The 25,352-nt window shown below is 31.0% G+C and overlaps 1 protein-coding gene and 7 non-coding genes across 8 annotated transcripts; 4 read left to right on the forward strand and 4 right to left on the reverse strand.

The window, feature by feature from the left end:
- Positions 1-2,757: 2,757 nt before the first annotated feature.
- Positions 2,758-2,829, reverse strand: Trnac-gca. The gene has a single exon. It is a non-coding gene; the product is annotated as a tRNA-Cys (tRNA).
- A 9,375-nt stretch (positions 2,830-12,204) lies between these two features.
- Positions 12,205-12,325, reverse strand: LOC112454624. The gene has a single exon (XR_003040767.1). It is a non-coding gene; the product is annotated as a U5 spliceosomal RNA (small nuclear RNA).
- A 1,738-nt stretch (positions 12,326-14,063) lies between these two features.
- Positions 14,064-14,136, forward strand: Trnaa-agc. Its single transcript has one exon. It is a non-coding gene; the product is annotated as a tRNA-Ala (tRNA).
- A 321-nt stretch (positions 14,137-14,457) lies between these two features.
- Trnat-agu lies at positions 14,458-14,531 on the forward strand. The gene has a single exon. It is a non-coding gene; the product is annotated as a tRNA-Thr (tRNA).
- Positions 14,532-16,727: 2,196 nt separating this feature from the next.
- Trnap-agg lies at positions 16,728-16,799 on the reverse strand. Its single transcript has one exon. It is a non-coding gene; the product is annotated as a tRNA-Pro (tRNA).
- Positions 16,800-17,377: 578 nt separating this feature from the next.
- Trnap-cgg lies at positions 17,378-17,449 on the forward strand. The gene has a single exon. It is a non-coding gene; the product is annotated as a tRNA-Pro (tRNA).
- Positions 17,450-19,321: 1,872 nt separating this feature from the next.
- Positions 19,322-24,700, forward strand: LOC112454620 (aromatic-L-amino-acid decarboxylase-like). Its single transcript, XM_025016116.1, has 8 exons — positions 19,322-19,449; positions 20,143-20,354; positions 20,784-21,017; positions 21,682-21,811; positions 22,519-22,779; positions 22,981-23,189; positions 23,306-23,506; positions 24,035-24,700. The coding sequence occupies exons 2-8, from the start codon at positions 20,154-20,156 to the stop codon at positions 24,332-24,334; spliced, it is 1,536 nt and encodes a 511-aa protein (XP_024871884.1). The 5' UTR covers positions 19,322-19,449; positions 20,143-20,153; the 3' UTR covers positions 24,335-24,700.
- On the reverse strand, positions 21,182-21,253 carry Trnap-agg. The gene has a single exon. It is a non-coding gene; the product is annotated as a tRNA-Pro (tRNA).
- Positions 24,701-25,352: the final 652 nt, after the last annotated feature.

A 25,352-nucleotide genomic window follows, 5' to 3' on the forward strand; every position in this document is an offset into this window, starting at 1 on the left:
ACAAATCACTTGACTGTTTATGAATAATTTAAACGTTCTGCCCCTGAATATGGGCGAGGGTAAAACTGACAATCCTCCGAGGACAAAACGCAGAAGCCCCTTAGGGACATGGACCCTTTGTTACTGCCTGGTCGCTGGTTGGAGCAAGGACGCCAATGTTTGATCCCGCACTACGCGGTAAGCCACGGAGGATCATCGTCCGTATTGATCTATTCTACAATTCACTCTCCGCTGCTTCTCAAGCAGGAGAGGTTTAGAATCGCGTAGTATAAAATAAATATATCTCACTGTAAGACAACAGAAGTCCATATTTCTTCTATTCTGATTTAACCATAAAGATTGGCATAACCAAGGAAATAAACAGGGAATTGCAATGCAAAAAAAAGTTATTATGAAAATTAATCGATAGTAATTGAGAAAAATTGGCTTAGAAGATATTAAGTTTGTTAATTAATTGAGCATGTAAGTAGCTTTTATGTTATAAACATTTAATCTAATTTATACATGCAATTATAAAATATATAAACAGACAATTATCGCGAGAAGACGTTGGAGAAAAATTTTCTACTTCGTAATACTGACAATCTAGTTTTTTTAAGAGATTAATTTTGAAATACAGGTAAATAATAAGCTGCACTTGGATTTTTATACTGCAAAATAAAGTAATTGGAAATGTAAATATAGAGTGAATATCTAATCGATGGCTTTTCATCGTATTCATAGCGAGAGATCGCGCCACACGAGTCGACTCCGTGACTCATACGATTGTTGAAAAAGCATTGAGCCCGATTCCAACGTCGATCCCTAAGCCTGGCGAATACAAAGGACCGTATTCAGGATCGAAAGCTGATCATTGCTAACGATAATGGTGGATTAGCACGATCACATCTGTCATTGACTTATGCAATCCCGATAAGTTTCCCCGAAACCTGCTACGTTGGCTCGAACTAGATTGTCTGTGTGAAATTGTAACTCGTGAAATCGAATTCCGAGGCAAGACAAGAAAGCTTTCGCGTGCTCCTTGAATAAGTCGAAAAACGTATGCGACAAGCAAATATTTTACGAACTATTTGCGTACACTAAAACGCATTTAACAGGGACATCATGATTCAATTTATTATGATTTTAAAAGCTATATGTTTTGAAAAATTTATATGCAATAATTTTGTTGACGCAAGTATACTTTGTTGACGCAACAAGAATTCGGAATAATAATGTATTTTTCGGAATCACACAGTTATTAATAATAAGTACAATATCTTTCTCAATCCTTCCTTTTAAAGTTAATTTTAAATCCAAGAATCCAAGATTATCACTTGTCACCAATAAATAAAAAAGGTAAAAAGAGAAAAAAAAGAATAACATGTTACATCATTATTATCTTTTTGTATTTTAATCATTTTTACAACATTATATTATTAATTGTTTTCTCCTTTAAATCTATATCCACTATTTACAACACCTTATATATTTACACTAGCATAAATTATTATATCTTATCAGAAAAATAAAAAAATAAGTGCAACACGCCTATTTATATTTAAATCAGTTCCTCAAGAAACCAAATTAGTTATCAAATTAGTTTGCGACGTTAAATTACATTAAAAATTTTTCTCAAAAGTTTTCTTCGATATAAATATCGTGGCTGTCTTCGTTGAACTTTATACATACTAAATATTGCACATATACAAATTATGTTAGAATATTTATAACGCGTTAAAACATAAAGATACGCGTCATCGACCGTGCAATAAACGATATTTACGGATAAGGATTTAAGGAACTATATACGTCAAAAACCCATGCACGGATGTATAAGGGAGACTTATGTCGGATATACATTTCATTTGGCGGCCTGCCAATTGGCCTGATCGTCCCGACCGAGCACTGCGGGCATTTCACGGATTCGGCGAATATTTAGTGGGGATTTTACGGATTTAACGCTTGCCGTCAAAGCAGGTGGTTTCCACATCGAACATTCATCTTCTGCGGTCGGCAGTCTTGCGGATTAACCGATGGCCCTCTCTTCTCTTGTCATGGTCTTTATGATGGTGTATCATGCTTCACCGCTTTATCCTTCATCGCTCTCTCGACATTTATGCTTTATTTTATTCCGCAGCATGTGTCTTACAATTAGCTTATAAGTTTATAGTGATGTAAAGTGACGACCTCTGAAAACTCGCAAATAAAATTAAAGAAGAACGTATTTAAATTTTTGAACGTTTTTCAAAGATTTTTAAAGTAAAAATAAAGGATGAGAAAACAATTAAAGTTTTTCCTTTTCTTTCCGTTTTCTTTTCTTTTCCTTTTATTTCGGGAATTCAAATAAAAAGTAATTTTTTTCCTAATTATGTGTTTTTTTTTGTGGAATATTTTTTATATTTTCCCCTATTTGCTATCTAAAATGATATGTATATATATATATATATATATATATATATATATATATATATTTATATATATAAATATATATATATATAAATTTTAGCAATGTTACATGCTGCTATTTTTTAAATATTATATATATAATCATAAATAACTAATATATTAAAATATATTTAAAATATAACAAAAATAAATATTTAATGAAGAACTAATAGTTATTTATTGATAATTTCATCAGTTTTGATATATTCCTTTTCTATTGCTAAGCTTTTATCTTTAAAAATTCAATCCAGATATATGATGTGCTATAAAAATGAAAACAATATAATAAAATAAGAAAAAATTTATTTAGCAAAAAAAAAAGCGATCTTGAGGGGGCACCCGGGTTTGAACCGGGGACCTCTCGATCTGCAGTCGAATGCTCTACCACTGAGCTATACCCCCAATTGATGATACTCGCTTCTATTATTCTCTTGTATGCATTTCAAGAAAATCATGCTAATATAATTATAATATTTCATTGCTATTTTATAGAAATTTTTCAAACTCTTATATTCACTGTAGACAATAGATATCGCAAAGTACTGGAAACGATTAATGGAAGAATTCTACAGAATATTATAAATTTTTAACATACAGAGATATACGGAAATGTCGCAAATAAAAATTTATCTAAAAAAATTTGTCTGAAGAGAACATAAAACTAAATTCTCCAATGTATAAGAAAGAAAGTATCTTAATATAATGGTTTATTTTCTTTCACGCTTCGTGCGAGTAAAATAAAATAAATGTAGCCCTTACTTCCCTAATGAGATACTCTTCTTTTTAGATATTCAATATTGTATCGAATATATCGAGGAATGGCAGGTACTTAATGGCTTTCTTTATGCAAACCAGTTTTTATTATACTCTTATTATATAAAGCCTTGAGTGTATTCTCCGACAGGTAACAAAGAGAAACGAAGGAGAAAACTGTAGAAAACTACTGGAAGCAGCTAATAAGCGCAGGCATAATGAATAAAGACAATTAAATACGTATTGAGATATTTGTGTACAGATATTCAACGTACTGAATATATATATCGTCCAGAATGTCAGGTATAGTTTACGAGTCTCTTAGGGCAGTGCGCAAAAACAGCTCTTGTTGTCGTACAAATAGCCTCGAGCGCTACCCCCCACGAGCACGGATGGCGACAGGTAAAGTAATATACTGCGGACCACCTAGTGGCTTCATGACTTCGCCATATGTCAGCGTGACTAAGGCACACATGGTCGAGATCATTGTGCGCCGTACACCGACTGAGATGTCCCGTTTCCCACTAAAATGCGACATCTCGAAGTGTCGAACCAAAATTTAAGCGGTATATTTTTCAAGAATTTTGGAGCGGTAAATCAATCTTATTTCCCCACTCAATTTTTACCTTCTCTTTCAATTAATTATGACTCAAAAGATGTTTGCGCCTCTCAATATTTTCGTTGAGAAAAAAAAATCGATTTTATATTCGTCACAGAAGTGACAAAATTATAGTCGCGAAGTATGTGTATTTTATATCTTTTCTCATTGGATGAAATTGTGATTTAACATGCTTTTTAACGGTCTTCATAATTTTTTTATGGATTTTTTTTGTCGGAAGTTTTACGTACGCTATATAATATTTGCACATCGTAATAATACATATATAGCAATAAAAAACTACGTTATGAATAATGAATATTCCTGTGGAGAGTGCATTATCTTAGATAATGGATTTGCTGGCAAATTATTAATTAAAGTAAATTGTCGCTGCAATTTTCCTTAATTTACTTGTATAATTCAGAGATCCTAACGGAATTCTCGCGGCGTCCAGTATTATATAATTTGAAAGCTCTCCATTATGAATGATAACCATAAAGAAAAAAAAAATTCATATTTTACAATCTTATCAATTAATACAGATTGTAGCCATTGTAAAAAAAAGCAAAGAAAAATTATTGTTTTACATTTATAATATACTTCAATATATTGCAAATTATAATTTTTCTCTAAAAAAGTATTAAAAATTATTTATTGTTATTGTAGACCTAAGGGATCTAATTTCTTCTTATAATATTCGTTGATTATGTATCATGCATTATTGTGCCACTACGTCTCATTATTGTTGCATAAAAATCAATAACAGATACTCGCAACCAATGTATTTTACCAATCGATAAGGAGTTCGGTTGATCGTTTTGTAATGCTTGCCAGTTTAACGAGAAAAATAAAGCGGGTAACGTCGAAGTCGGTCTATGCAACCTTCCGTTTGGTTTGCGAATTAATCCATCAAAACGGTCACGGTATAACTCATCCCTTCCTTGTTTTGTTTCGCGCGCGCATCCGCCTCTGCGCTCGCCTTCTAAAGTCCGAGAGTCGATTGCACGCTGCGTTTAAATGCACCGAACAACGACGGGCGGCACGAAAATTTGATTCGCTCCTACGCATCCGTATAGGCAGACAGGAGAGATTACGTTTTATACAAGGTGTTCCAAAGTGGTCGCTCTTTTCTTTTTCTATCTTACGTTAAGCAACAATCGATTATCTTTGCGATTACTTAAAAATTTCATTGATAAAGCAGATCGTTAAACGATCGAGAAATCATCCACGACGATTTGATCGAAATGACGTAAATATACACTTCACATATGAAACAAATCGCGGCATAAATTTGTGTGAAAGTTTACCACCTTTTGTAAGAGCGGATATAAAAAGAACACGAAATAAAAGTTTGTTCGAGACAGTTCGTTGCCAAGAATGTTTATTATGTGTCGTATAAAGCTCCGCTGTCTTGATCATGACTGACTTATCCATAACTTTGTTCCCTGCGGCAGTAAGTTTAACTCGCGTTGCCGCGTTGCGGAACGATATTGACAAGCATTATCACTGGACAAAAAATCATATTGACCTAGCTTTAATCCAGAAAAAATTCTCTCTTAATGAAATAATTATCAGGTAATGGAAGAAGTACATATCAGTATATAAATTTTAAGCCATACCAATTACATTATTCGTTTATCTTTTTGTTGGTAGTCGCCTCGAATCGCAAGTAAGATTAAATCTAATCTTGTTCGACGCATTGGAAACACTCAATTTCTACGGTTCTTTCACAACGTTGATATTTATATGCGCATATTTATATAAAGTTTATTATAATCGTTTTTAATACTCCGTCAGTCTTCGTCAAGTCTCATTGAATCGATCATCAGAAAAGCATATTTGAATAGCATCCGTTTCCAAATGCTATTTCCGGACAATATTGATGGATTTTTTGCTAGAAATATGGAAAATAGATTATAAAATAATAAATATATGGATTCATATAAAATGTCAAAATGTAGCGAATTTATTCTTATTTGGAAAATTAGATATATGCATAAATTTATTAAAGCGATTACTGAACCTCCTAGGAGGCCCTATGTACCACTTTGGAATTAAAAGAATCAATTATCATTATCATAAATTTATATATATTTATATACATTATTATTGTAAACAGGTAACTCTTACATTACGCGGCGCGCATTTTAAAAGCGCCCTCCGATAAAAATGAGTAGCGGAGAACTATGCGTTTTTGTCTTCCTTTTTTGGAATGGAGAGTTCAGAGAGAGTAGCGTAACGTGGTGCTGAGCTGGAAGGGTACAGCATAAAGCCGAAATGTATTTTTGTACGTTAATTTTATACTATTAATAAATCAACATAATATTTTCCTACGTTGGTGAGAAGTGTTTCTCATCAAGAGTACAAAAATACATAACATTTATATATACACAATATATTTTCGCTAATTAATAGTTAATTAAAAAATATTATTAGAACGTAAAAAATTTTTTAAATGTGGAAATATTCTATTATATTTTTAATAAGCATTTGCATATCTAAATGCAAAAATATATATAATTCCAAAGCCAAAAAGCAAAAATATAATATATTAATTTATTAAAGTGCTCTGAAATCTGTTTAAATATAAACGAAAAAATTAATTTATTGTCACTTTATTTGTAACTTAAAATGCTGTTGGAGAATTAATAAGCTAATAGATTCTAATTGCTGACGATAATTTTTCTAGCAATCGGTAATTTATCGAATCAAGTAAAGTAAGCTATCGTGTGTTTTATCGCGCTCATGTGAAGTTCTCGAAAATATATGACTGGCACTCTTATCCTCGTAATTTTTATGACATATACATATGTATATATCCGGATCCTGGCATCAAACCAACTGGCACCATTAACCCAAATATATATATGTCGTCCATTATGAGGCGAGTACCTAGCAGATAAATTAATCACGGATTTATCTCGCGCAGGAGAGTCTTCGTTTCTATCGACCTCGAAATTCCGCAATTCGATAATTCAGGATTCAATCAAAGATTCATTCACCACCAGAAATTCTCTTTTCGTGCGCATTTTCAGCGCATTATTTCGTCTTCGTTTTATGTAAAGCATTTTGCACCTTAATTTACTTTTTATTATTACTATCATGACAGAAGTAATGATCGGTAACAATAATAGAGCCTTTTGCAAGAAAGTAAAAATTGTTTCTATAATAAGCGTCAATTTATGTTTTTATGTTTATATATATATATATATTATATATATATATATACGTATATATAATATGTAAAATAATAAAGTATATATAATATTATGTAAAACACATTTTTAATCTCCATAATTTTATCATAAATTTGCACAGCACTTATTAGGTACTTAAGGAACATCTATATATCTTTACCACAATTTTCTGAAATTTTATCGTACAAGTTTTTAGAATTGTTCTTCTAGAATTGTTAATTTTGTCGCATATAAAATAAAAAGAACATCTCAGTAAATATATATGTATCGTTCTAGGCACAAACAACCATGTTATATTCTTGTCAATTACTTTGGAAAATTAGCTGCGAATAAATCCGGATTATGAAAAAAATATACGCGCAAAATTCGCGTATAAGAATCTCTTTCCTAGAACGAATTAAATTAGCGCGATTCTTTTCTGTTCTTCGCGAAGAACCTTGTCAGGCATTTTAACGTGCGACACATGCTCGCGTATCCACTATGCAAATACGCGAATGTCACGTCGCGTGTATATTCATAATTTCTCTATACGTAACACAGTGCACGCATATGTGTGCGTGCGTATACAGGGTGGTCCAGAAGAGATGGGCATCAATAATAAGCATTTTTAAGCAAAATTAAATCCTTTTTAGTGATAGAATGGCATAAAAGTTCTATTACAAACAGAAATTATTTTTTTTGCAAAATTTAATTCTAATATTATAAAGAAGAAGCCAATGCCTACGCTTATGCTTATTATTAAGATAATATTATTTTGTTGAAATAAATAATTGAAAGAAACTCAGGATATATATCCAATTCAATTTTCTTAGAAAATGGAAGAATTACGAGTTCGTCAGTCGATATGTATTCAGAATGTAAAGATAATTGTGGTGAGTTTAATTGTTGATGCTATAAACGCGACTGATTAGTTTACAGATACATGAATTGTCAAGTCTTCTCTGATCACAAATAAAATAAGAGTATTTTAATATAATAGAAGACGCGATTTGAAACTCTCTTACAGTCATCACTCATAGATGACATAAACATGAAATTTAATGCTAATAATGACGAACATGCGAAGTCATTAAAATTAAGCCGGATGAGACGATCGATGCCGGATCTCATCTTTTTTAGACCACCCCGTATACATCCCCTGTAATACACGCAGGTGCCGCGGTGCTATGTGCACCCCGACCGTGTGCACGCTCGCGATCTCGCCTGTGGATGCATCGCACGCCCGTGGACGCATCGCAAGCGAGGCCGACGCAGCCGTGTGAGCTCTTCATGTGTGTGTGGGTGTAGCGTCGGCGGGCGCTGCGTACACACCGGGTAGTGTAGGATCAATATAAGCGATGACACAGCGAGAGCTCATCTTTAAGCCACGCCCACGAGCAGGCCGCGAACGAATGCAGACGCGAGCCCGGCCGAGCGCGGCCAATCGGCGTGGCGCATCGATTTTTCGTGTCTTTTTCCCTTTTTTTTCGCGAAAGTGAATTTCTTCGCGAGGCTGACAAGGCGGCGCGCGGCGGGAGGGCGAAAAGGGAAGAGAACGCGGTGGGATGGGGAAGAACGCGGGCGAAGGCTTAAAGGGTGAACGTTGGAGGATAGAAAGGAAGCGACGAGGAGCGACGAGGAGAGAGAGGCGGGGAGAGAGAGAGAGACAGAGAGATGGAACCAGTGACGGCAGTTGAGGGAAAATACGAGGGGATGTTTGGGGAACAAGGGGGGCGGGAGGGGGAGAGAAGCGCACCGGAGAGAGACGACTGTGGAGAGAAGGCGGAGGATGAGGATCGATGAGGACGGGGTGACTCTTCCATACCAGGGGTAAACGAACCTCCATTTCATCTACCCTTCATGCCGTTATCGGTTGTCTCTTTTTCAATCGAGGGAGCCTTCTGCTGCTAGGGACATCGAGGTGTACCGCGGGCTCATCCTCTCGCACGTATCTTGTCAGCCGAAACCAGCAGTTCTTGTCGTTTTTTTTTTTAATTATATTTGTCGTCATGCAGTCTAATCTAATTCGTGTGTCACTTTTCACGAAAACGAAATTTTTCTCGCTCGATGCTCGATTAATTAATTATGCCTAAGATTACATTACGGGAGCAGAATCTTTTTAACGAGCTATAATACAGATTTTATAAGATGTTTATGGTCATGCGAAATATTAAATTACTTGTTAATTGGACATGAAAAATATTATCAAATTTTTTAGTGACTGTCATTTTATAAATTACTGTCATCATATAAGTTACTTTCACGTTCGATGGTAGTAATTTGTTGAATTGACGGAATAATTAATGTGAATATTTTTACTTATTAATTTAAAATATGTTTCTGTTCATATAATTGACGAATAAAAAGCCACAGTTTTTCAAATAAATTTCCGGCAAAGATACGGATTACTTTCTCTGATAATTTGAGATAATGTCATAAAGCTATATTAATATAAAAAATGCCAAATATGTGTAAATAATCTCTAATTCTTTAGAAAAGTTTATATTAATATTTATATAAAATATTAAGCTAATTTTATGTTTAATACGAGGTTCATTTCACTTTAATTAAGAGTTTGTACGAATAACTGAACCTCTTTTGCCATCTTGCAGTACGAGAGATAACTATGCGGAGAACGCTTGTTTTATCACCCGCGATAATACACGCAGTATTGCATTTGTTTGAAACAATTTGGAATTTATTGCAAATTTCTTATTTTTGCGTTACGCATTATTTTTTTTACAAAAATTTTTATACACAAATAAAATTAATTAGTTCCATTCTTAATATACATAATTTAATGTAAATCACTATATTCAATAAATTATCGCTGTATATCTATATGAAGCTCTACTATAATGTTCGATAATAATCAGAATCTTAATGAAGTTAAAATTGTATGAAGTTGATAGAAATATATGATCTTGATTAAGAAATAATACATTTTTTATCAATTGGTTTAGAACTTCGGTACTAAATTAATATCGCATATTAAAAAAAAAATGCGTTAAAATAGAGAAGAAACATTTTTGTATTTTATTGTATATTCAATTAAGTCACGTGCAAATATCTCAATTAATTAATCACACATGTAAATTCATTGTATACAAATAATGCTACGACTACGTAGTTCACTTGATGGAATAGACGGATTCTAATATATGGACACGATATCGGATATACCATGTCTAGTGGCAGATTTTGCATTAAATGCACACGTAATATCGTTACGACAATTCGAATTTCCGATATGCTGTCTTTATATAATGTCAATCGCTTCGATTCTCCCGAAAGACCATAAAGGATTATTTTTGCGTACCTGTAGCATCGGAATTTGTACTCACCGGCACCGTAACCATTTCGAATCACGAAGCAGCGTCAATTGCGGCAAATGGAATGTGGCAACAATCATGAAGATTCGCGATAATCGTTTACGTTTTAGCGTTTTTGCGCGTTATTCTAATCAGCACTCCCGGTAGAAATCGCGCTTGTTGCGCATTTTTAACGTAAAATTAATGCGGGACGATCGCGTCTCGCGTCCTTGCGTTCTGAATCAACGCGCCGCGGCGCGTTGAATCGTTTTGTATTAGCAATGTAGAATACGGAATTATTTTAGGGTACGTGACGCCATCTGACGCGACTGAGTAACACGACTAATATGCGCATTGATCGAGAGATGTCACTTATAGTCTATAAATTTCTCAGCTGTGCAATCGCATTATTTTTATTGTAGACGAATCATTGGAATTATTGATAATAGAACGTTACATTTCGGATATATTATTGTTTAGGTGACTTGCAAAACATCACAGATTTTTCGTCCGGATATATAGTTCGCTTAGCGCGAGCAAAAAGTCAATTTCGAACGGGCATGCAGGCGATGTAAGCGTTTAACTTGTTTGTACAGTTACGAGAATATTATATTTCGGTCTTCATAGACATTTTAGTATTTTTTCTAGACTTATCCTCTTCTCTCCCTACATTTTACGACCAATATTTTTTAATTATTCTGAATTAATATTTTATAATTAGCTTTCAATGTGAGAAGATATATAATATATATCCATCCTAGTATCCCACAATAATTTTCTTTACTTTTTGCGTAATTGTGTTCTGGCATTCACGATTTACATATAAGGTATTCGCAGGAGTAGTTCGTGTGGAGGAATTTTAGAATAATGAGATATTTAAATAATAACTTTTTTTTATTTAAAAAGACTAGATCTTCTTTACTTTGGAATAAGTATTTTTGATTAATCGTTGACTTCAACGAATTATTTACTTATAATTAACTTATCAATATTCTGTCAACATAGATAAACTTATAAATATTTTATTGTTTGATATATAAAAAGTAAGATTAGATTATAGAGAGTGATATAGTTAAAAATTTTTCTGTAAGCATTTCTGCTGATTGAATTGATCACCATTAATTTAGTTTATTGGAATTTGATTGAAATTGCCATATTCCTAGTTCTTCTGTTTACAATTAATTTATGCATCGTCCAAACTTAAAATAGGAATAAAAAGTTATATGTATGTGCGTGCTACGTTCAAAGTTCTAATTTAATTTATAATTAAATGGCTAATAAATAACTAGAAAAGTAATTTTATAAAATAAAATTCATAAAAGACAGGCAATTACTATTGTAATTTATACGTTAACTGTATAAGTAGAGATTATCGCAAAGCGAACGATTCGGATTATAGATTTTATTAATATATTTCTGGCTCATGTTATTAATAAAAAATCAACAATAATTTGTAATATTTAATTTATTTATTAAATCGGAGTAAAAAGTTCCAAAAAAGCTCTCTTTGTCACTCACTGCTTATATGCATCTGAAATGATATTTTAATGATATTGAATTTCTACTTGTGTGTGTACGTATCATTTCTCTCGACAAGTTTTTTATATTATTATTTTGAATAATATCCGAGGAAGCATTATAACACTTTCATAATGGCACAACAAAGGTGTTAGAGAAATCTTCCTATTCATTTTATTATGTTAAAAATAGGAAACGATATCGCGTTAAGAATATTAAGTATGAATAAATCTTTTTAGAAAAAGGGTAACGAAAAGGAATAAATAAATTTTGAGATATTTCTAAAAGAAGGAACAAGGAGCTCGCGAAAATTTCATAGTTTCGATAAATATTGTGCATATGTGCATTGTTATGTGCTACAAGGACCGGTTCACCAGTCCTTATATGAATAGAAAAGATGCTTCTGTTTGTATTAATTTCTGACCCAACTTGCGTTGGGTACACAAAAAATTAGTCTATAGACTCATCAATTGTTCCCCTCCACGGAAATCTTTAGTAAAAGGCGAAAGATTTATGCGTGAATTGAAGGGAAACCAGAGTGCCGAAGCGTTCTCTGGCTCGTCTTATTATAGTATACGGTGTTGAATTTTACTTACGAGAAAGCGAGCCATCTAGTGGCCGCTATAAGTATTAGCGCAGAAGCGCGGGTTGCGCGGGTTGCGCGGCTTGCGCGGGCCGCGCGGGTTTGTTATTCCGGTTTATCTTCCTGGCAGTGCCGCATTAACCGGTTTTGCGCCCATGAGCTAAAATATTTCGAGCGCTCTTTTATAAGATGTGATGTCATCTGGATAAAATTTCTTTTACGAGTTATATTAGATCATGAAAAAGTGCTAAAATTATCATTATTATTATATATATTATTATTACATATTTGATGGCCTCTTTATGAAGTGTCCATAAAAATTTTACAAAATTCATAATTTTAAAAATTAATTTTTTTTCGAGATTTTGTTTTAAGAAATCCTCTTTTAATTTTGGCTGAAATACATACATAAATAACCAAAAAAGCGCAACAAAATACAAAAATTGAAGGATATAATAAGTATAGATTTTCAAAGTTAATAATAAGTAGAAGTTAAAATGTTTTTTTTTTTTTCTATATTTTATATAATACGGAAAATTCATCAATAATTTAGCAGTAAAAGTTCTTTCTAAAATTCTTTCTAAAATTTGCCGTTCTCAGCGGCAATAGTCCATTCACAATCAGCCTATGCCTTATGACGGCACGTACTTAGTTTTAACGTAGCCGACAGCTTCACTCGGTTGTCGCTTGATATTTTACAATTAATCATTTTAGCATTTTAGGAATACGTGTATATCCATAGCTGTACTATGCATATTAAATATATGTGACAAATATAATTAATCCCGTTAAATAATTTTAAATATAATTTAATTTATTTTATACCTAAGTGTGTGATATAAAAAATTTTTCTTTTAAATCTAATTCTGGAGAGAGAGATTTTGTCGTGTATAAAAATCTTTGTAAAATTATTTTTTGTTTCGTATACTGAAATTTATTTCAGAAATGAGCATTACAGAATTTTGTTGTTTCTTGTAGAAATGAAAATATCAATCGAAGTTAGTAGCAGAACCACCAATCTATTGTCGAAGTCTTAGGACTGTCTGTGCACCGGTAGAAGATAAACCTGTAGTAAATGGTATCTAATAAAAGTAACACGGAATCACAAGGATCCAATTCTCTGCCGCTACCGCGAATTTCCCACTTTGCCCTGTCCCGTTCTCGTGAATTACTGCTGACTGCGCACCGAAAAAGTTTTTGCTAAATTTCGTTTGCCCTAATCTTTGCACATAAAGTGCACATATAGATAAGGTATATATATATAGTATAGTCCTTGAAGCTATTTTATGTATATCTGCAGATACATATTTTTTCTGTGCGCGTATTATAGTTCTTACGATTCAATTCGTTATTTAGGTATTACAATGTTCAATATAATATGATAAATTACAAAATCTCAGAATGTTTGTACAATTTTAATTAAATTCTTTTTAATTGTTCTTGTTATATAAATGTATTAAGTTAAGATAATTAAGCATTTTGTTAACATTTAGTTTATGAATCTGTTTTATTTTATTTTTCATGTAAATATGACTGTGTAAAAAATTTTAAATTCTTGATTTGTGTTTAAACTTTTACAATTAATATTTGTACGCTCTTTTAGCTCAATTTTTAATATTTTTGATTAATGCGGAGTATTCAACATATCAAGCATTTTGCTGAACTTTGTACTTTATGTGCGAGTACTCAATCACGAAGGGGGCGTAGCTCAGATGGTAGAGCGCTCGCTTAGCATGCGAGAGGTACCGGGATCGATACCCGGCGCCTCCAGGTTTATCTTTTTGCTGCTTTTGCGAAAATTTGTTGCAACGAGAAAGGAAGACGAGAACAATAGTTATTAGAGAAATATTCTTAAAATTTTTTTTTTAATTTACTTTTCCTTGATACGAAAATATATCTTTTTATACTTTCATCAGAGAAGTCTTAACAATCGATGGCTTAAATAAAACGTTTATCAGGAATAAATGGAATAATGCGGTATAATTCGGAATATATTGATATCTAAATTAATTATTTAGAGATTTTACATACTAGCCTTGTAAAAGCATGCGTCAACTTTTTCTATGTAGCAGAACGTTTTCACGTCACGTAGGCGCCGTGGCTTAGTTGGTTAAAGCGCCTGTCTAGTAAACAGGAGATCGAGGGTTCGAATCCCTCCGGGGCCTCAATCCCGTCAAGGGGATACTGTTTTTATTTTTTTATTTATATTGAGAAGTTTTTAAGTATTAATTTATGATATGTAATGTGCGTTATTTGCGTATTATTTGTATTCTTGAATTAGTATTATTATTTATTGCATATAGATAAGGCCTGTTCTTTTTAGCTGAATTTCTTGTACGGTTCTGTATCTTCTTTTTCTTTTCACACTGGAGAGAAAAAGAGAAAAGATAAACTGTGCAAGAAGTTCAGCTAAATAAAACAGAGCTATAAACTCGCTGAAGAATTAAGTGAAACGATTACTGAAAGTAAACATAAATTCAATAAATTAATATACTTTGTACACGCAGAAATTTTGTTTTAATTCTTTTATTCTCTATTCTGTATTATATAATTTCTTATTTTTTTATAATTATAAAAGGCGATGAGTAGGATAATAATTATCATATATTTATTATTAGCGAATTAAAGTAGTTAATAATTGATAAAAAGATAAGAGAGATTATATATACATTACTAGTGGCTGCAAAGCTTTCTATTATTATTAAAAAATATATGGCATAACGATTGCTGTCAATATATCACTATCTGATTTGTATTCGATTTTTAATAAAATGATTTTAACTAATTCAAAATGACATAAAAATTGTAATTATGGTCATGCACCGTTTGTAAAATTGTAATTACGGTAAAATAATTAAAATAAAGACTGAGGGAGCAGACAGCATAAGAAACAATTAGCCATGATAATCACTTTATTCATTTCGTTCATGGTCACATTTTATATAGCTTTTTAAAAATATTTATTTTATGCAGACAGTCTTGTGATACACTTATTGAGTGCAACTAAAAAGTCTGATAATAATAAAAAAAGTGAACTATTATTTCTGACATAATATTTCCTCCTAGAAGTTAATAATTATTAAAATATTTTTCACATATGTAATCTTCAAAAATATTGAAACAATATCTGTTATAGGTATAAGCAATAAATATAAACAAAGTATAAATAATTTTTTATGAAAAATAATTGACAAAACATCTTAAAAAATTCCTAAAATCTGCACAACAAGTGTGTGTCAAATTTACTGTACGCTCGAGAATTTTTAGAATTAATAGATGCTTTATTATACAAGAGTAATAGAGTAAGTTAAGTATTGTATTACGTGTGAATATGTTATGCAAATACTTACGCAAAATAAATTTTTTAAATGGATATATTACCTACAATAATTATTTATGCTTTTACGATGCTACTATATTTTATATATCCTGTTAGATCTAAATAGATTGAAAATCACTCACGTAATCATATTTCTTGGTTTAAAAAAGTGTGACCGTGAACAAAGTGATTATCATGATCAAACCTTGAGGAAAAAAAAGTAAAGGTCTAATTTAATGTTACCAGGAATATCTTGTGTTTTTAGAAGCACTTTGGATATTACGTAAGTCACTTTACTGTATTTTATTCTTGTTTAATTATTAATTACTAATCTATCCTATTCAAATTATTATTTGCATAATTGTCTTGTACAAATTACTTATAAATATATGTAAAAGTTTATAAGTACGAAGAGTATAAATTAAAAAAAGCAATTTTTTTACTTTTTTTGTTTAACAATTTCCCTCTGCTCCTAATCCTTAATCGTAATAGTTCAAGACAAACAAGTGTATTATAACATATTACGCAATAATTATTTAACGGGAAAAAAAGGATTAAAGTAGTCTCAGGCAATTTTAAACAGGGAATTTGAAAGTGACACAAAATCCTCGTCATCTGCTTTCTATTTGTATTGCTCTTTTACTCTCTCTTTCTATTTAAATAGAAATTAATCTTTGGCTTCTAAATCTTGTATTAATTATAAACAATATTAATTGTAAATGAGTAAAACTTAAATATACTTAAATAAAAATCTTAGCAAAAATAATATTAATATATATATACCTATATATATTAGTTTTCTCGAATTTACAAGCAGTACACTTCAATATTTCATATTTGTTGCCTTTATTTTGCTCGGCGTACAATGACAAAAATTAATCTATACCACGGAAACTAAAAAAAAAAAAAAAAATTTAACTTGACATATTTTATCGATCGTGGAATGTGATGTGTGTCATATATAACACTTGCAGCAGTGGACTGCCAAATTGAAAGTCGCGAAAGTGGGTCACTGAGAAACCAGTTGGATTAACAAAAAGACGGGCTCGTCCGGGATTTGAACCCGGGACCTCTCGCACCCTAAGCGAGAATCATACCCCTAGACCAACGAGCCATGTCGAGAACTGGCTGCTTCCGTAACGGTTGACACCTCCCGGTTTATCAAATATCAGTCAATCATATATTGAACATGTGACTTGTTTCATCCATGTACAATGATAGGCTAAATTATTATAGATGTTTAATTGTATTTTAAAGTCTTTTATCTAAGAGTCTGAACAAATTGAAATCAAAATATCTAATAAATTCAAAGAACTAACAAATTAAAAATTAAAATATATAATTATGTTATAATATAAAATATCATTACTTTTTTATAAAATGTACTTTAAAAATAAAAATGTCAGGTAAAGTAACGAAAAAACAAGAAAATCTTCTTAACAATAAAAGAAAAACGCATATTTAACGAATAGAACAAATAATGGACACACTGTGAGGAAGGTAAAGAATTGAATGTTTCATGATACGATTCACCATTCAAACAAAAGATATGGCAGATAGCCAATGTCGCGCATGTAACGACTTCAATTACATTAAGTATTTTTTATTAGATAAATAACTTCTTTATGTGTTAATTTTGTCTCATCTTGATTACGACCATGTGGGACATCAAGAATGAAAAAGTTTTCATAAGGCTCGTTGGTCTAGGGGTATGATTCTCGCTTCGGGTGCGAGAGGTCCCGGGTTCAAATCCCGGACGAGCCCGCAATTCTTTCTTTTTGCGCTTTATTTTTCTATATTTGCATTGAAAGTAAATGATATACTTAAGCCGATTGCTTCGTACTGTAACGTCAAAAAGAAAATAATTGAACGGAATGGATCTTTTATTTACTTATGTTAGAAATAATAATAATAATATGCGAAAAAGTCTCATTAAAAAATTAGTTAATTATATTAATTTTTTAAATACAATAAAACTTACTTTAGATATGGTATTTCTTTAATGCGTAGTAATACAGGTATTTATATGGAACTGTGTTTAATTAATCTAACGTTATCTTAGAATCAAATATAATCTAAATTTTCTATTATTTTTATATTTGAATAAAAAAATAATAATAATAAGTGCCGAAAAATGTATTGAAATTAACTAATATTGATTTTTTAAATATATTAAAATTATTTTATGTATAGTTTTGTGTATTTAATAAGTAATAGTAATTAAAAGTTTTTATATAGAATTGTGTTTAATTATCTAACGTTATTCAAAATTGATATCACAGCAGTTATACTTACGAGAAATTTATTTATGCTGTAAAATTTAAATAAAAGTGAAACGCAAATTGTTTCTTGTATTGCTTAATAGATTTCGATAAATTAATCGCAAAATTATAAATTATAAAGTTATATAAGTCATCATTGATATTTGAAAATAAAACTTTAAATCAATATGTGTTATGTAATTCGTGAATAAATCTTTAATTGTATTAATTTTAAATATAACAATTTTTACTACAATGATGTATTGACATTGATGAAAGAATTAAAGTCTCTTCTTATAATCTTTAATATGGATAGTTTCTTGAGTCTTCATTGCGCTCACAGTAGAGTTACCGTTAAAACTGCAGGTAGTGATTGGACAAAAGTCACAAATTATGAAAAATCGATAGTATCTTAAAATCGGATAAGCTTTCCGTTTTTGGCAAAATAGAAAAAAAGAAGAAAGGAAAGAAGAAGGCATGTAGTAAGTTTCGCCGGGCATTTTATGGTAAAATAAGCGCTCTTCTGCTATACAGTCTATTCTTATTGCTTTAAAGAAGAAAAAAAAGGTATAAGAATATGCAATTAAGAGAAAATATATCGAGGGTGTACAAACTGATTTACAGGAGTTGACAAGTTTTTTTTTTATGAATTTTCTGAAAATGCAAGAACATCACAATTTTATACGTATTCACATTAACTTGATTTTGTGCTGACACACTATCTCGTTTATGTCTAACTCTTATAATATTTTCGAATTTAAATTACGTAAATTATTCACGTTTTGCAATACGTTGTTTTTGATAAAGATGCAAATGGAAACCGAAATGCTGGACACATTAATTAGATTTGACGTTTTTTATTAATTCACGCATTTTAATTAGCTTGTTCTTATTGTGATGTGTTTCTTCTCGATTAGACATCTCAGAGTCAATAATTATTAATTATATAATCATACAATTTTATACAAAAACATTTTAAATCAAACCAATAAAGATTACGTAATTAAAAATCCCGTTAGGATGAGTGTTAGTTATTCTTAATTAGTCAATTAATAAATATAATTAAATTGCAATAATATTATTTTCATGTACCGTTCAATTAGAATTAAAGAATTTAACAACCGTTTAATTAAAAGAAGAGGTCTGTTGAAGACGAAAGAAGCGTTTTTCAGAGCACTAGAGAAAAATTGCTTCCGCGGTCAGCAAATTTGGCGCGTGATTACGGAGAAAGCAAGTGAAAGTTTTCTGGGTGGCGGTATTTAACGTTAGAGAATGGTATTCGACTGAAATTCACTTCCGAATCGTCCACCGGCTTGCGCGTCGATCTCGAGTCGTACGGATCAGCCAGTTAAATTTTTCTCGCGTAACGGCATTGTGTCCGATTCAGTGGTGTCAACGAAATATTATACGAATCACGGATCCGAGTGAAAGACGATGATGTTTATAGAAGTGCATACGAAGTGAAATTCTCCGCGTTCCATGCAATACGCGTAGATCGTAGAGGTACGAGTTCGATAATTGATTGTATGAAAAGAAATAAAATAAAAGTCCAGAGATAAAGATAGTTGTCTTGAAAATAGAATAAAATACGAAGTTTATGAAAACAAAGCTTCCTCTATGAGGAAGCAAAACGTGACGCAAGATTTTATCGAAAGATTCCCACATTTGTATGAGAAATTTTCCTCTTCGCTATCAAACGTTTCTTTTGGCAGTTAATAAATTGTTGTGACAGTATTATATCGTGACAATAGTATACAGAATTCTGTATGCTTGTATATTGTGCTAATTTTTATAAAAAATTAATAGCGACTGTGTATGTGCTGTTATATATGTGCCATTGCATTCTTCTTTAAAAACTATATTCACAATTTATAATTTATAAAGAAGTGCTAATGTGACATCAAGTGCTCAAGCCTTCGAATTATTTCGCGCAAATTGTAATAAGTAGTTTAACTCAAGGTAAAATCTTGATAGCGATCATAAAATTTATAACAACGTAACGGTAGATATTAGTTACATAAATCGTTCGCGAAGTAGCGATTTGCCACATAAGCTTAATTTTGACGACAAATCGGAAGCTGCAGTTCAATCGCCTCATCCTATTATTTTTATGTTATATCAGAATTTTAATTAAAATCACAATTTTTTTCAACACGTGTATTACAGCGCGATTGTGTCGTGTGCTCTTGAATTCAGACAGAGAAAATATGGACACGCCGGAATTCGTGGAATTTGCAAAGGCGACTATAGACTATGTCGCGGATTATACTGATAGTTTAAGAAGCAGAAACGTATTGCCGGATGTGGAGCCGGGTTATTTAAGTAAATTATTGCCGAAAGAAGCGCCGAAAAAGTCCGAGAGATGGCAAGAAGTGCTCAAAGACGTGGAACAATATATTATGCCAGGGGTAAATTTTTAATCTATTTTTAGTTATAAGAGATTTTGTTATATCACGTTAGTAAATTTTTATACTTAGAGTTGCATCAATAAAATCACGATTCTATTCAGAAATAAAAGAAAAAAGAAAAAAAAAGAATTTTTTTAAATATATAAATAGATTCTCTTTAAATATATAATTAGAAATATATAATAGAAATAAAAAGAAGAAAGTAATAAAATTCAATAAATTAAAAATAAATACTATTAATCTGTGCGGTGTTGCTTAAAGTTAATACTTTAGTCTAGTTGCTTCTCTCTTACAGTTTGTCTTTTCGTTTTATAATTTTGGCTGCTCGTATTAAAAAAATTTTTAATATCTAAATTACGAACATTCTTTTTGTTATATTGTTATAAAAAACAGAAGATAAGTTTTTATCATTTCCGTCAATATGTGCAGATAACACATTGGAACTCGCCGCACTTTCACGCATATTTTCCAACGGCTAATTCCTATCCAGCTATCGTCGCTGAGATTTTAAGCTGCGCGATCGGATGCATCGGTTTCAGCTGGATAGCATCTCCGGCTTGCACCGAGCTCGAGGTCATTACGTGTAATTGGCTTGGCAAACTGTTAGGGTTACCTAATGAGTTTTTGAATTGCAGCAGTGGAACAGGTGGAGGAGTCATTCAAGTAATTACAACAATCTATATATCTCTATATATATATATATTTACACAGTGAGATCATAAATTTTACATTTTTAAAATAAAATAAAATTGCATCGATGATTTTAATCTAACACAAAACTGATATTGATTACTAAAATAACGCAAAAAAAAAATGACAAAAATAATGGGCTCGTCCGGGATTTGAACCCGGGACCTCTCGCACCCTAAGCGAGAATCATACCCCTAGACCAACGAGCCATTGTTCATTTGGATTATTATACAATGGACACAAAGAAAATTAATAATTTACAGCCATTATAAAAAATCTATTTTATTTCCTTTGAATAAATAATTATTATAATAATTTATAATAAATATTTAATAATAAATATAAAAATATAAAAATAATAAATATATGTGTTATACAACTCTCTTTATTACAAAAATTTATTTTAATTAATTTAATTTTCTACTTACATAAATTCTTCTTTGTATATCCTAATTTTACTATCGTACTGTTAATATATAAATAATCATGTGTTACAACATATCATATGTTAATATAAATAATTGTACATTTTAGTATATTTATTGTAATATTGCATACTAACGTTTCTTAATGTTTAAAAAATTTAGTTATATAGAACTTAGTTTATTAATTTCATTAATTAATTTATTAATTTTAGGGATCTGCAAGTGAATGTACATTCCTTTGTTTATTAGCCGCAAAAGAGCACACAACACGTCGAATGAAACGTCTTCATCCAGAAGCGGACGAGAATCATATTAAATCTAAATTGGTTGCATATACTTCCAGTGAGTATTAATGGAAATGAACAAATTTTGAAAATGCGTGTATTATCGATAAAATATTATTAACCTGTTAAGCAAGGAAAAAAGGTTCAATATAAATTTACATATAATATCGATTGTATATATACAGAAGGTCCCATTTTAATTGTTTACCTCGAATATCTTGTAAATGACGTTTTTGGGGAAAATGTTCTAGACAAAATTTGTTTGGTCCTGAAAGAGCCATAAAAAATTATTATTTGTTTGTGAAAACATTCGTGCATACAACAAACACTTGCAACAGATTTGCTGGCAGTACTTAAACATTAAAGATTCATAACTCTGGAAGTTTTCATCGTTTGTAAGAGGGTTTGTAACCAGTATTTCAAAACCGTTTCGACTATAAGAATATACCATAAAACATATGGGTTCTTATTTAAGGAAATCAAAATGGCTTTATAATGTTTTTTTACTTAAGGTCAAATAAAAAGTAGTTTTTTGTGGCCCCTTCAGGACCAAACAAATTTTGTCTGAAACATTTTCTACGAAAATGTGTCATTTACAAGATATTCGAGGTAAGGAATTAAAATGGGATATTCTGTATATATCACATTTAATTAATTAAAAATTAATTACTTACCTACATCTTTATGCTAATGTTACATATTTGCGTAAACATGTTTTTTAAACATTTGAGTAAACGCCGTAAATATTTGTCCACACATTTTCAGATCAGAGCAATTCATCAGTGGAAAAAGCAGGAATTTTAGGATCAATGCCAATGAGGTTGCTACCAGTGGACGATAAGTGCTCTCTGCGCGGAGAAACTTTGAAGAAAGCGATACAGGAAGATTTGGAGAAAGGCTTTATACCGTGTTACGTCGTCGCTACTTTAGGAACTACTGGCACCTGTGCGTTTGACAATATCGACGAGATAGGACCAATATGCGAAGAATACAATATATGGCTGCACGTTGACGCTGCTTACGCGGGTAGATATAATGCAATTTATCTCTTTTTTTATTAAATCTACATTTCTGTCTTATATATTCGACGTAATACGTTACTTCAAATAATCGCTAATATTTATTAGTACAAAAAGATTCATGCCATTTGATTAATCACCAGCTAAGATTATAATTGCACGTGGTCATTATAAAAATTCATCACTTTAATTAATTGTATTGATTCAGGTGCAGCGTTTGTTTGTCCGGAATTTCGTTATTTGATGTCCGGCGTTCAGTACGCGGACTCCTTCAACGTAAACGCTCATAAGTGGCTACTTACAAACTTCGATGCTTCGGTAATGTGGGTAAAAAACTCGAGACGACTTATAGAAGCGTTCAGTGTTAATAGAATATACCTTGCCCACGATAAGGAAGGACTTGTACCGGATTATAGAGTAAGATTTTATAAATCTTGTCAACATAATATTCTTATCTTAATAGACTATCTTTTTTAACAAAGTAATTAAAAATGTTCTCCATTCTTGTAAATCTTGAATTTTTCATAATACAGAATTGGCAGATACCGTTGGGTCGGCGTTTTCGTTCGTTAAAACTGTGGTTCGTTATGCGTATTTATGGAGTGCAAGGACTTCAAGAACATATTAGACACACCATAAAACTAGCGCAGCTTTTCGAGAAGTACGTCAGGTCGGACAACAGGTTCGAAATAGTCACCGAGGTCGTTATGGGTCTTGTCTGTTTCCGTATCATAGTACGTTTTCCAATTACAAGTCTCTTTTACCAGTTTGCAAAATAAAAATTTAACCTTTAATCATAAATTTTTTTATTCTTTTATTTTATAAATTTTTAATTCAATTAAGATTAGAACTAACAAGAGGGTCAAAATAACTTGCTTGACACTTTTTTAAATAATAATTATTTATTTTTAAACTATCACAATTTTTGAAATTTTTTCTGATTTTTATTGAAATATACAGATAATTAATTTTATAAATTTATTTTTATATTTACTTTTTCGGTAAAAATACGTACAAGTTAATCCTCTGTAGTTCTAGTGTTAACTAAATTTATTTCTATTTAACTTTAGTAATTAATTAATCATGTATTGACTATGTACATAATCATAATATCATAATATTAGGATCTCCTTCTTAATCAGTGTTATAGTTTTAATTATAAATTAACTTATTTTAATTACAATCATAATTTTAATTTTAATTGTAACTTGGCTGAATTATTTCTAAGATTTCTGCAACAAAAAGATTATTCCTCTTTTCAGGGTGATAACAGTTTGACAAAGGAACTCTTAGATCGTCTGCAGACTAGAAAACAAGTGTATCTCGTCGTCGGCACATATCAACATAAACTTGTAGCTAGATTCGTTGTGTGCAGTCGATTATGTCGGGAAGAAGATATCGCTTTTTCATGGAATGAAATAAGCAGTCAGACGACGGAAATTTTGCAAGAAAAACTTCATGAAAAATCGATGAAAAATATTGTGAAATCGATGGATGACATTGCGACAAGGATAGAAAGTTTGAACTTAGAAACAAAGGAAATTTCGCAGAAAATATCATAACACTGATCTTTTATCCGAAAAATTTACGCAAATAATACAATATTATATCGATATTGTATTATGTATATTATTCTTTGTGTCTTTAGTTTTGTAAATTGTATGCAGAGTTTGCATCAATGTAATATTTTAACAACGTAAGATTAATTAATAGAGATTAATTTAAAAATTCTAATAATATCGAGATTACAATAAGTTATGAAGCGAAAAATTTAGATAATGTTATCGTAGAATACGCGCATTTAGACTCGGTCTAATGGTAATCGTAATTTTTACACGAATGCTTATCGATTTATTATTTGTTGATTTTAACAATGTAAAATACAATGTAACATTAATTTTCAATTACTCAAATTTGTGTTTTCTAGATTCTTGTGTATATGTATATTAAGAAACATAGTCTACCAATACTGATAAGTTAATACCAGTAGCAAATTTTAACTATTTATACGTTACACTCAAATTATTTCACAGGAAAGTTTTCTCCACTGTTTTTTTAATATTTATTAAAATAAATTCAACAAAATTTGAATACGTAATTATTTCTATGATTTAATTAAGTTATCAAACTTTGAAAGTAAATTAGAGTTGTAGATAATAAAACTGATGGTTTACAGCTATTTTTCTGAAAACCCCTGTAATTTTGTTAAGTTATGACTCATCGCACTCGTATGAATGGAAATAAATAAATATAGCTATTACACTAATTTGTGTTAAAATATGCTTTAAAAGACTTTATAATTCTCGAGAATTCAGAATAGAATTCTACAATAATTTTATATACGTGAATATTGACACATATATTAATACATACATGTCTATTATGTTTCTCTATTACACATTATAAAGTAGAATTCTACTCTCTAAATTTCTCGGAGTAAAAATTCGGCCGATAGAGTGAGATTTCACTTTTTTGGAGTGAGATTTCACTCTTTTTGGAGTGAGATCTCACTCCAAAAGAGTGAAATCTCACTCTATCGGCCGAATTTTCACTCCGAGAAATTTAGACGCTAAATTCTAA

The sequence above is a fragment of the Temnothorax curvispinosus genome, unplaced genomic scaffold, assembly GCF_003070985.1.
Source record: "Temnothorax curvispinosus isolate PA1 unplaced genomic scaffold, ASM307098v1 QBEX01005182.1, whole genome shotgun sequence".
NCBI classification, from domain to species: domain Eukaryota; kingdom Metazoa; phylum Arthropoda; class Insecta; order Hymenoptera; family Formicidae; genus Temnothorax; species Temnothorax curvispinosus.

Bases quoted from the DNA above. Each gene is read 5' to 3' on its own strand.
- LOC112454620 (XM_025016116.1), top strand. From the start codon at position 20,154: ATGGACACGCCGGAATTCGTGGAATTTGCAAAGGCGACTATAGACTAT. The intron at 22,780-22,980 runs GTAGATATAATG...GTATTGATTCAG, and splicing joins CGTTGACGCTGCTTACGCGG to GTGCAGCGTTTGTTTGTCCG. The intron at 23,190-23,305 runs GTAAGATTTTAT...TTCATAATACAG, and splicing joins GACTTGTACCGGATTATAGA to AATTGGCAGATACCGTTGGG.